The sequence below is a fragment of the Entamoeba nuttalli genome, assembly GCF_000257125.1.
Source record: "Entamoeba nuttalli P19 unplaced genomic scaffold asmbl_8990, whole genome shotgun sequence".
Lineage (NCBI taxonomy): Eukaryota > Evosea > Mastigamoebida > Endamoebidae > Entamoeba > Entamoeba nuttalli.
In genome coordinates, this window is record NW_008579398.1 from 1 (window position 1) to 11,747 (window position 11,747).

The window sequence follows — 11,747 nt, forward strand, 5'->3', positions numbered from 1 at the left end:
TTAAAAAACAATAAAAACAATAAAAATAATTATTTTGTTATTAAAAAATAAAAAATAAAAACTTCAATAAAGAAAATAAAAAAGAAGAACTTTAAATAATTAAGAAAAAAGAGAAAAGAGATGAGTATGACTCTTGGAAAGAAGAGATTAAGAGAATATGGTAATAATAATAAATTACCACAAATTAATCCTAGAACACAGTGTAATCTTAAAAAGTTACGATTAGAACGATTAAAAGATATCTTATTAATTCAAAGAGACTTTATTGAAAATCAAGAACAAATAAAACCAAAAGAAGAATTAGAAAAAGATTCAAGACAAAAAGTTGAAGAACTTAGAGGAAGTCCATTAGAAGTTAGTAAATTACATGAAATGATCGATGACCATCATGCTATTATTTCTAGTGGAAATACAATGCAATATTGTGTTCCAGTTCTTTCTATTGTAGATAGAGAATTATTAGAGCCAGGAGTACAAGTTCTTACTCATAACCATAATAAAGCTATTGTTGGAGTCTTACAAAATGATGAAGATCCTCATGTTTCTGTAATGAAAGTAGACAAAGCACCATTAGAAAGTTATGCGGATGTTGGCGGTTTAGAAAAACAAATTCAAGAAATTAAAGAAGCAGTTGAACTTCCATTAAGTCATCCAGAATTATATGAAGAAATTGGTATTAAACCACCAAAAGGAGTAATTCTTTATGGACCACCAGGAACAGGAAAAACATTATTGGCTAAAGCTGTTGCAAATGAAACTTCAGCAACATTTTTACGTATTGTTGGGTCAGAGTTAATTCAAAAATATCTTGGAGATGGACCTAAATTAGTAAGAGAATTGTTCCAAGCAGCTAAAGACAGTGCCCCTTCTATTGTTTTTATTGATGAAATTGATGCTGTTGGTACTAAACGTTATGATGCTCATTCAGGAGGAGAAAAAGAAATTCAAAGAACAATGTTAGAATTATTAAATCAACTTGATGGATTTGATACTCGAGGAGAAGTTAAAGTTATTATTGCCACAAATAGAATTGAGTCATTAGATTCAGCACTTATCAGACCAGGAAGAATTGATAGAAAGATTGAATTCCCATTACCAGATATCAAAACTAAAAGAAAAATCTTTGAGATTCATACATCTAAAATGACGTTAGAAGAAGGTGTTGATATGGAAGAATTTGTTATGTCAAAAGATGATTTATCAGGAGCTGATATTAAAGCAATTTGTACTGAGGCTGGTTTATTAGCATTAAGAGAAAGAAGAATGAAAGTTAATCAAGAAGACTTTAAGAAAGCAAAAGAAAAAGTCATGTATAGAAAGAAAGAAGGAGTTCCAGATGGATTATATCTTTAAGAAAAAAAAATCAAAATTTTTTTTATTATAAATTTTGTTTATAAAATAATTTTGAGAAAAAAAAGAAAACTAAAAAATAAAGAAAGAACAAATAAAAAAAATTCAAATGATACATTTAATAATAATTGGAATACTTTTTTTAAATACTGTATTATCTAAGCGTACAAAAATGAGTGCTAAAGAAATTTGGGGAGTAATGAAAAAAGCTGATGAAAGTATAGAAGCGACAGATAAATTTATAAATGAATTTTGGAAAGATACAAATCAAAGAAATATAAAACGAAAAGTCAATGACATAAAAAGTTATCAAGACAGAAACAAAGAAAGAAAAAGTAAAGAAAAGCCAACTATTGTTCAATTAAATAAAAGAATAACAGAATTTCCATATTTTACACCAATATTAAATGTTAGTTTATTTACTAGAAAACAAGATTTTTGTAATAAAAAAGCACCAATTACAGGATATTATATTCCAGTTATTATTCCACCAAATAAAATGCTTAGAGTATCAACATGTAACCATGATACAAATGTAAAAACATCTATTACTTTAATGTATAATAAAGAATGTCTTCAAACAACAACAAGAAATTGTAGAAGATGGAAAGGTTCTATTATTGAATATATTCCAAAAGGAAATAAACCAATTAATGCATTAATTCGTGTAGGTGCTAATTTAATAAAAAAAGGAACTGTAAGAATAACTGTTTATACTATTCCTATTACTTTAAAAAATAAAGCTAAACTTCAACATGGAAAAATTGCTTCAGGAAATGGAAAACAAATTCATTTAATTTCAAACGTTAATAAAACTGAAATTCTTCCTTTAATTCATTCATCAAATAAAAGTCACTTAAATTCTCCAAATCATTTAGAAATTAATAATAATTCTTTCAACTTAAAAAAATCTATTAAATTAAATTCTTCTTCTAATCAAAATTCTATTGAGAAAATTAACAAACAATTGGAAAAATTTACTGTTGGATTTAAAATATTTATTGGAATGTTTATTGGTATTGCAATTGTTATCGTTGCAATTATTGTTATTGGTTCATTCATTAAATCAAAAAATGATCATTTTCAATCTCATTAAAATGATAAATGTCATTTATTTTCTTTTTTTTTTTTTTTCTTTTGATTTTTAGTCTTAAAAAAAGAACTTAAAAAATATTCTTTTTCTTTATGAAGAGTGAACAAGAAATTCGTCGGGATGAATTATCATTCATTCAAAATCGTATTGAAACTGCTAAACAAATGCATGGAATTATTGAAAGTAAAGAAATTATTCAACAAAAAGAAATTTCAGCAGACGTAGTAATTTTGTTTGATAGTATTTTTGAACAACAATATGTTTTATTAAATCAATTTAATCATCCACAAACAAAAATATGTCTTGTTTATTGTGGAAACCAAATGCAAATTACACAATTTAATCCATACGAAAAGGCACTGAAAGCTCTTCGTTGTCTTTCTAAAAGACGACATGAAAATTCTTTTATTTCATTAGGGAAAGTTTTTATTGAATTACTAAATATTATAAAATGGAATGGTATTCAAAAGCATATTATTCTAGTATTAAATAAACAACACTCGATTGAAAATGAATTACCAATGTCATGTTGTTCTTACATTAATACAAAATTGAAAGATGTTTCAATTTCAATCCAATTAACGTTACCATCATTATATGAACAAGTTATTCAATTACAACAAAAATGTTTTAAAAATTCAAAACTTATTCTTCAACATGATATTCTTTATCCAAAAAAACCAACAAGTAATAAAGAAGAATCAATTAGTGGATATATAATTGAAGTACCAAAAGAATATTGGGAAGAAGCACATTTTGATAATACGTCGAGTCCTATTTTTTATACAGTTCATAGGGTTAATGTAAAAAGAAAAATTGAATGTAGTAGATGGAGTGAAGATCAAAGACTTGCTGAATATGATTGTTTTTTTGATGGATTAGAAGGAAAATTAATGAAAGAAATGAATGAAGAAAGAAGAGAATTAGCTATTTATTTTGAAGAGATTCTTCAAAGAAGTTGGGCATGTTATATGGGAGACAAATTTAATAAACAAGTAAGTAATGAAGATAATACTAAAACAATAAAAATACTTCCAAGAAGATTATTCATTCAAAGTGATACAAATGAATTATTTAAAAATGATAATTGGAATTATCCAAAAGAAGAAATAATAAAACGATTACAAGGAAAAGAAATATTTTATATTGAGCATAAAGCAAAAGGAAAAAAAATATTTAAAGGAAATTCATGTAAAGAAAGTCTTACATTAGAATGTTTTATGCATTGGAATTATTATGAAAGTAAAGAAAATGGAATTGTTATTATTGATAAAGGAAGATATCATTCTAAAAGTAATCAATATGAAATAGAAGAATGTCATATTGTTCATAATAATTTATTAAAATTCTTCTTTATTGAATGCTCTATTAAAGAACGTACTTTTACATTCTTTTCTCAACACCATTGTAATATTCATTGTAAAAGAATGAAATTGATAAGAAATAAAGATCAACCATTAACAGAAAATGAAATGTTTGAAACAGTTATGAATCTCAACCAAAAATAAAATAATTAATTGAGTTAATTAATTTTTTAATTGTTCCATTCTATTTATAATTTCATCTATTTTCATTCGTTCTTTTGGTTCTAAATTCCAACTGTGAGTAATAATATCATATTGTTCATCTGTAATTAATTCTGTTTGTTCTAATCTTAATCCTTTTGTGACAAATGTTGCTATATCCCATGGGTAACGAAATCTTGATTTATCTTGATAAACAATCTTCCAACTCCATACTTCATACATTGTAACTGCAAATGAATAAATATCTGCTGGCATTTTATAATAACTTTTATTAAGTATTTCTGGTGCCATATATGCAGGAGTTCCTATTCCTTTAGTAAATGTCATATTTGTTATCATCATATTAATGTTTCTTGCACTTCCAAAGTCAGTTAATTTACAATTAACTTCAATGTTATCATCAAGTGATATAACAAGGAAATTATCTGGTTTAATATCTCGATGAAGAATGTTATTTTGATGAAGATATGAAATTCCTTTTGCTGCGTCTAAAAGAAATTTATTTAATTTATAAGTTTCAAATCTTTCTTTATGTTTTATTAAATAATTTAATGAACCATATTTTGCATATTCTGTTACTATACATATTTTATTAGGAATAAATACTGCTCCATAAAAATGAATGATATATTCATTTCTGAATTTATCTAACATAGCTACTTCTTCATAAAATTCTTCTAGTTGTTTTAAACAATCTTCACATGTTATTTGTTTCATTTTTTTAATTGCTACTTGATTTCCTCTAAACATTCCAAGATAAACTATTCCAAATGACCCTTCTCCCAATTTATTTTCTATTATTAATTCATCTGGATCTAAATGAGTTGATAATACTGTTGAAAATTTTATTTTAATTGGATATTCAATTTGTTTTCCTTTTTTAAGATTTACAGCAAGAAGAACCATTGTTTCATTTATAGTACATGTACAATGTGGTATAACTATGATTTGAATTTCAATTGCTTTTCCCTTTTTAATTATTGCAATAGGAGGTTCTATTTTAATATCATATTTATCACTTTGGTCTTTTAAAAATAATTGAACTTTTAATGTTTTAGTTTTTAAATTACCTATACAAATAATATCTCTTGTTTCTTGTTCTATTGGTAATTCTGATAAATTATTTTCATCAAACATAAAATTCATTTCATTTTTATTTATAGATAATCCAGAAGTTTGATCAATAACCATAAATTTAATATTTGTTGTTTTCATATCAAATATTGTTAATTCTTCTTCTTCTTCTTTCTTTGATTTTGAACATTTATAAATAATAATTGAACTGATTATTATACCCAAAAGAATTATAAATAATATAAATGTTATTATTATTACTGGAAGTCCTACAACTAAAAAATAATTTAATTTATAATTACAATATGTTCCATTTGATGAAACTTCATGATTTCCAAGACAATATGAACATCTTGAATGTTCAGCTGAAAAACAATAATCAATGTCTGAATAAGGAATACATTTTCCTTCTATTAATACAAATTTATTTTCACAACTATCACATTGTTCTATTCTTGAACAATATTGACAATTCTCTGAACATTTACTACAACGAGTTTTATTTATGAAATATCCATTTTCACATTTTGTACATCCATTTACATTAGAAGAAAGACAATGTTCAATTGTAGTATTATTATAACATTTATTATCAATATCTTTAAAATATCCTTTATCTCCATTACATTCAATACAAGAATCTTCATTAGTACATGTTTTACATCCTTCATAACAATGAAAACAAGTTAAATTTGATACAAAATATCCATTTTTACATATAGCACATCCATATGAATTATGAAGATAATAAAGACATCCCAGAGATGAATTACCTAATGAATAACATTTTGAAGTTAAGTCATTAACCTTCATTCCAAGTTCACAGTCAACACATTGTTTAGAATTATTTATACATCTTCTACAATTATTATCACAAGAAGAACAAATTCCATCTTTTAAATAATATCCTGTCATACAACGAAGACATCCATAAGGAGATGAAATAGAACAATGTGTATCTATAGTTTGATTAAGACAAACCCATTTTCTGTTATTATTTTTTGTTAACTTATATTCAGATTTACATAATAAACAATTACCATTTATTGAATATTTACATGAATCAGAATAAATACAATTATTTGATTCTGTTTTCATTCCAAAAGAATAACCAACTTCACAACGTTTACAAAGACTTGTTTCTTTTTGAATAAATGAACAATGGGCATCAGTTATTAAATTGCAACTTCCATTTATAAGAACACTTTCTTCATCACATTGAGAACATATTTCATTACTTGTTCCATAATAACATTGGACACAATGGGGTAATGAACATTTATGACATTTAGAATTTAATAAATAATATCCATTTAAACATTGATTACAAAACGTTGTTCCAGAAATACATGGTGATAAAATATTACATGTTCCAGTAGTAATATCTGGCATAACTAATCCTGAAGAACAACTTAAACAATGAGTTGAAGTTATAGAACATTCAGAACATGTTGAATCACATTTAGAACAAATAGGAGGATTTTGATTATTTAAATAATAATTATATTTACATTGAACACATCTTCCTTGTTTTACAATTAAACAATTATCTAATTGAATAGAAGATGAATAATATGGAATACATTCTTGTTCAGAAGAAGATTGTTTTATATAAAATGAACAATTACTTGTTTTTTCATTAGAAGAACATTGTCCATCAAGTGTTAGAGAATTTTTACATCCTTCACAACCAATATTTAAATTAGAATTAATTGAAATACAATTTATATTATTTAAATATTTATAACAATAACCAGACCTAAGAACATAACCATTATCACAATCAATACAAAAAGAATTATTAACAAAAACATCACAATTAGAAGGTCCTTTAATACATTCAGATGTTGAGTCTTTAATACAAGGAATACATCTTCCATCTATTAAAGTATATTCATTTTCACATTCAATACATTCCATTTTAGAATTACAACCTAAACACCATTGATGTAATGATTGACAATCTTTACATGAATATGTTAAAGGATCATATTTATAACCTTCAATACATGAAAAACATTTAATTTCTGTTTGAGAACAAGTAGAACAACCTTTAATATTCTCACATGGATAACATGTAGAATTTAAATAATTTCCTTTTTTACATGTTGTACAGCCAGATAATGAACATTCTATACAATTAATAAATATATCAGGACATTGAACACATTCATTTTTATTAAGAATTGTTGTTGGTGAAATACAATCAGAACATGTACCATTTTGATAACATGAAGTACAATTAGAAATAATTGAATTACATTCAACACAATTTGTTGTATTTAATATATTATTTGATTTACACTGAATACATCCTGATATTGTACATTCAATACAATTACCAAATATATTACAAGAATTACAAATTCCATTTTCTAAATAATATCCTTTTTCACATTGTAAACAAATATAACTATCTACTGAACAACGTTCACATCCAATTAAATCACATTCAATACATTTTCCTTCATATAATGTTAATCCTTCTTCACAAGTGTTACACTGTAATGAATCAATACAATTAATACAATTAGAATCACATAAAGAACATAAAGAATTAGAATTAAGAAAATAATATTCTTCACATTCTTCACAAATATTTGAAATAACAGAAGAACAATGAAAATCAGAATAAAAAAAGCAACTTCCATTTATTAATAAATAATTTTGTTCACATTGAATACAAGTTTCATTAATATTTTGTTGACAATTAGGAATTCTAATACATTGACCATCAAATAAATAATATCCTGATTTACAAGAATAACAATACTTATAACTTGATAACTTACTTGGTACTACATTTTCACAACTAGTACATCCTTCTAATCCACTACATAACCCACAACTATTTCCTAATGAATAATAATTTTTTTCACATACAGAACATATATAATCATTTCCTTCTTTTCTTGAATCCATACATTTTTCTATAAGATGAAAAGGAGAAACACAAATGTTTGAATCTAAATAATATCCTTCTTCACATTTTTTACAATTAGTAAAATATTCTAAAGTACAATGTGAACTTGATAATGAATAATAATGACCATCATATTTAATAGAATTGAAAAAATATGAATTATGACATCTTCGACATTCACCAAATACTTCACAATAACCATCTTCACATTCAGTACATGTTCCATTGATTGCTTTTTGACACAATGAACCTTCCAATTCTAAAACATTATTTTTGTTTTATAATAATTTATAACAAAAACTTTTTTATAAATAATTCAAAAACAAACCAACACAATTTCCATTATCAAGATATTTATCTCCTTTACAATCAACACATTTCGACTCACTTGAAACCCCAGTTGGTCCACAATCTTTAATATTTACTTCACTAATAACAAATGTAATAATAATAAGAATAATAATAATCATTTTCTTCTGTTTAAAAAAAAAAATAAGTTCTTCTATGAATAACACAATGAAATTATTAAAAAAAAATATATAAATAGAATCGTATTGTATTTTGCTTGAAACTCTTCTTTCTTAACCATTTTCTTTTTTTCAATAAATTTAAAAAACAAAAAATAATTTTCTATTTTTATTTTAGGGTTTTGAAGATATAAAGAGAACTGAAAAAGAAATAAAAAATATAATCATCCAAGTATGGATAGAAGAGTTAGCTTTTTTATCTTCTTATCGGATGAAAGAAGATAAAGAGAGAAAACCTTACAAGAATGATATAATTTTTGGAATAATTTTCTCTTTAATAATAAGATAATAGTGATATGATGAATTGATAGAGTCTTTTATAAAAAATTTTTTCCTTTCTTATGACATTTTTTTAAAAACATACAAAAATCTATTGAACAGAATTATAAAAAAAAGTCTTTTTGGACGTTAAATGAATTTTTGTTCATTAAAACCCAAAAAGAAATGAACTTCTTAAATAACAAATTTAAATTTAACAAATAAAATGAGTGTACCTAAAGGAAATAATAATCAAGAAGTATATCTTGAACCTGTAAGTCTTACAGGACCATTATCACCATCATTTAAAAAGAGAGGTCGTACATTTTCACAAACAAGAAATGCGTCTTTTGATAAAAAGTCAAGTCCATTATTTTTAAATGAAGGAATAAATGAAAATGAATCACCAAGAAGAAGAAATACTATTAAAAAATTAACTGATGTTATTAAAATATCACCTGTTTTAAAAAGAAATGAAATTGAACCAATTTCACTTCAAGAAACAATTCCAATATCGGTAATGGATTTAGCACATGAAATGATAGAAGAAAAAGATTTTAATGAAACATTAATGGAAGAAGATGTTTTAATTCTTTTAAATAAAATAATTCCTAAAGCAGATTTTTGGAAACAAACTAAAGGTGAAAAAGAATTAAAAACAAAATTTGGACAAGTTATTTTAAAATGTTATAAACATAGTATTTTCTTTTTTGAAGATGAGACAAGATGTAGTAAAGTTAAAATTCCATTTGATGAACAAGACATAGTAAATTGTAGAATTTGTGTTCATGCAATGGAAATTACCCATTGTGAATTACTTCGTTGTTTTATTAAAATACTTAAAAGAATAAAAGATGTTAATGAAAATAATATTCAAATTATTTGTAAAATTATGATTTCAGGTGGATTTATGAAAACATTTGGAGTTGATTTATTTATTAAATTAGGTACTTTTCTTGAATTATGTAAACAAAAAGAAAGTGATGTATTTGATTTACAGTCAAGAGAACCTTTCTATACTTTAGAAGGAAGGTCATTAATTATTACTCACTGTAGTAATGAAGTTATGTTACAAATGATTTTTTCAAGAATTCAACAAATTGGTCAATTTATGGAGGATTATATTGCATTTACACCTTATATTTGTGATTTTCAAACTACTTTTGAAAATTTTATTAAAATTCTTGATGGAATTGAAAAAGATTCTAAAAATGTTAATGTTTCTAAAGATTGGATGATTTTTGGTATTAGTAGATTTGAAAAAATGATTATTTGTTGGATTAATATTATGGGAAATGCTATTCGTGAAGAATGCTCTTATTTATTTAATAGAATCAATGCTGTGATTCAAAGAAGTTCTTTATTAACTACTAAATTTAAAAAAGAATTACCTTTATTATTAAAACAATATTCTCAACCTCGTACAAGTTTATCCAAATTAGCTCCTTATGATATTAAACATGTAAATCAATTATTTGATGAAAAAAGAATGAGTATTGTTAGAACTAAAAATACCCTTAAAAATGTTAAAGAGATTAATGAAACTATTGATTCTATCAAATATTATTTTACCTCAATGAAAACTTCTTTTTTTACTCAACAATTAATTATTTTTGATCAAGAAGTTCTTTCTCAAGTAATGAAATATGATCTTTATCTTCATAATGAAGAAGGAACATTAGAAAGATATATTAAAGCAATGAGATGTATTGAAGACATTTTTATTGATATCACTTGTAATGAATCAACTAAAAAAAGTATTAAAAAATCTATTAAAATAGCTAAAGAATGTTTTGAGGAGAGTGACTTCAATATGTCATATTTAGTATTCTCTTGTTTATCCAGTTCTTTTTCTCAATGTTCTGAACTTTGGAATGTTTGTTTTTATTCTGTTTTATAAAAGATTCTGTATTTAGAAATTTTGTTGATTCTAATTCTATAGAAAATTGAGAAAAAACATATTCAAACATTTGAAAAACTTCAAGAGGTATATTCTATTAGTAGAAATTTTAATAATTATCGTATTAGTTTTGAAAATAGGGCATTTCCTAAAGTCCCTATCTTATCTCTTTGGATGCATGATATTGTTAATATTAATGAACAAGAAACTTTTACTGATCCTCAAAAACGTTATTTAAATCTTTCTAAAATGAGGAGTCTATCTTCAGTATTGAAATTACTTCATTACTCTCAAACAATTAAATATGAATTTCACAAAGATCAAAGATGTGTTATGACATTAATGAAGCTTAGTGATTATTAACTTTATATGTTTTTTTATTGTATATTGTAGGTTTTAGTTTTATAAACAAAGGAGGCACTATAATAACAATGACTATTATCAATACATTCTTTTATTAAGTTTTTAATTTTAATACATATTATATATTCATAGAAATTATAACCTACAGTCTTTCTATATTCTTTATAACTTATGACTCTTTATACACTTTATTATAAACTATAACAAGAAAAGTTAAAGGGAATGTAGGTGAATATAAATTATTCTTTATGTTTTTACTTTTTGTCAATAAAATCTGTTTTGTCTCAATGGTAAAATGTATTTTTTGATTAAACTAATTTTCAGAGATATTATATAATTACATTCTATTCAAAGGATCATTAATAGCATTATAGTTTGGTTTTATTATTTTCTTTACAACCAACAGTCATCAACCACAAATTAAAACAAGTTAAATATTTTTATGAAATTAGTTATTTCAATTAAACAAATTTATCACATTTCAATTAAACAGATTGTATATCTGTCATGATTTAATATAGTATTAATGAAATTATATTGATTATAACTTATTCTTATATTATTCTCACTTCATTTTTCATCATTTTAATACATTTTAATAATAATGATAATAGTGTTGAATTATCTCATCAATGTAATGTTGATTGTCAGTTTGTTAAATAAATATGAAGAGAATAGAATCACTATTTGTTATTCAATGTCTTAATGAATAAATGATAATATCAATTGTTAT

General features: G+C 24.0%; 5 protein-coding genes across 5 annotated transcripts; 4 read left to right on the forward strand and 1 right to left on the reverse strand.

Moving 5' to 3' along the window:
* Positions 1 to 120: 120 nt before the first annotated feature.
* Positions 121 to 1,353, forward strand: ENU1_191200 (26S protease regulatory subunit, putative; the record flags this gene model as incomplete). The annotated part of the gene is made up of 1 exon (XM_008861820.1): positions 121 to 1,353. One exon carries the CDS (start codon positions 121 to 123, stop codon positions 1,351 to 1,353), a length of 1,233 nt encoding a protein of 410 aa, XP_008860042.1.
* A 169-nt stretch (positions 1,354 to 1,522) lies between these two features.
* On the forward strand, positions 1,523 to 2,446 carry ENU1_191210 (hypothetical protein; the record flags this gene model as incomplete). Its single annotated transcript, XM_008861821.1, has 1 exon — positions 1,523 to 2,446. The coding sequence occupies one exon, from the start codon at positions 1,523 to 1,525 to the stop codon at positions 2,444 to 2,446; it is 924 nt and encodes a 307-aa protein (XP_008860043.1).
* An 89-nt stretch (positions 2,447 to 2,535) lies between these two features.
* On the forward strand, positions 2,536 to 3,951 carry ENU1_191220 (hypothetical protein; the record flags this gene model as incomplete). The annotated part of the gene is made up of 1 exon (XM_008861822.1): positions 2,536 to 3,951. One exon carries the CDS (start codon positions 2,536 to 2,538, stop codon positions 3,949 to 3,951), a length of 1,416 nt encoding a protein of 471 aa, XP_008860044.1.
* An 18-nt stretch (positions 3,952 to 3,969) lies between these two features.
* Positions 3,970 to 8,436, reverse strand: ENU1_191230 (tyrosine kinase, putative; the record flags this gene model as incomplete). Its single annotated transcript, XM_008861823.1, has 2 exons — positions 3,970 to 8,225; positions 8,295 to 8,436. The coding sequence occupies 2 exons, from the start codon at positions 8,434 to 8,436 to the stop codon at positions 3,970 to 3,972; spliced, it is 4,398 nt and encodes a 1,465-aa protein (XP_008860045.1).
* Positions 8,437 to 8,977: 541 nt separating this feature from the next.
* Positions 8,978 to 11,014, forward strand: ENU1_191240 (hypothetical protein; the record flags this gene model as incomplete). The annotated part of the gene is made up of 2 exons (XM_008861824.1): positions 8,978 to 10,627; positions 10,694 to 11,014. The coding sequence occupies 2 exons, from the start codon at positions 8,978 to 8,980 to the stop codon at positions 11,012 to 11,014; spliced, it is 1,971 nt and encodes a 656-aa protein (XP_008860046.1).
* Between the last annotated feature and the right edge of the window lie 733 nt (positions 11,015 to 11,747).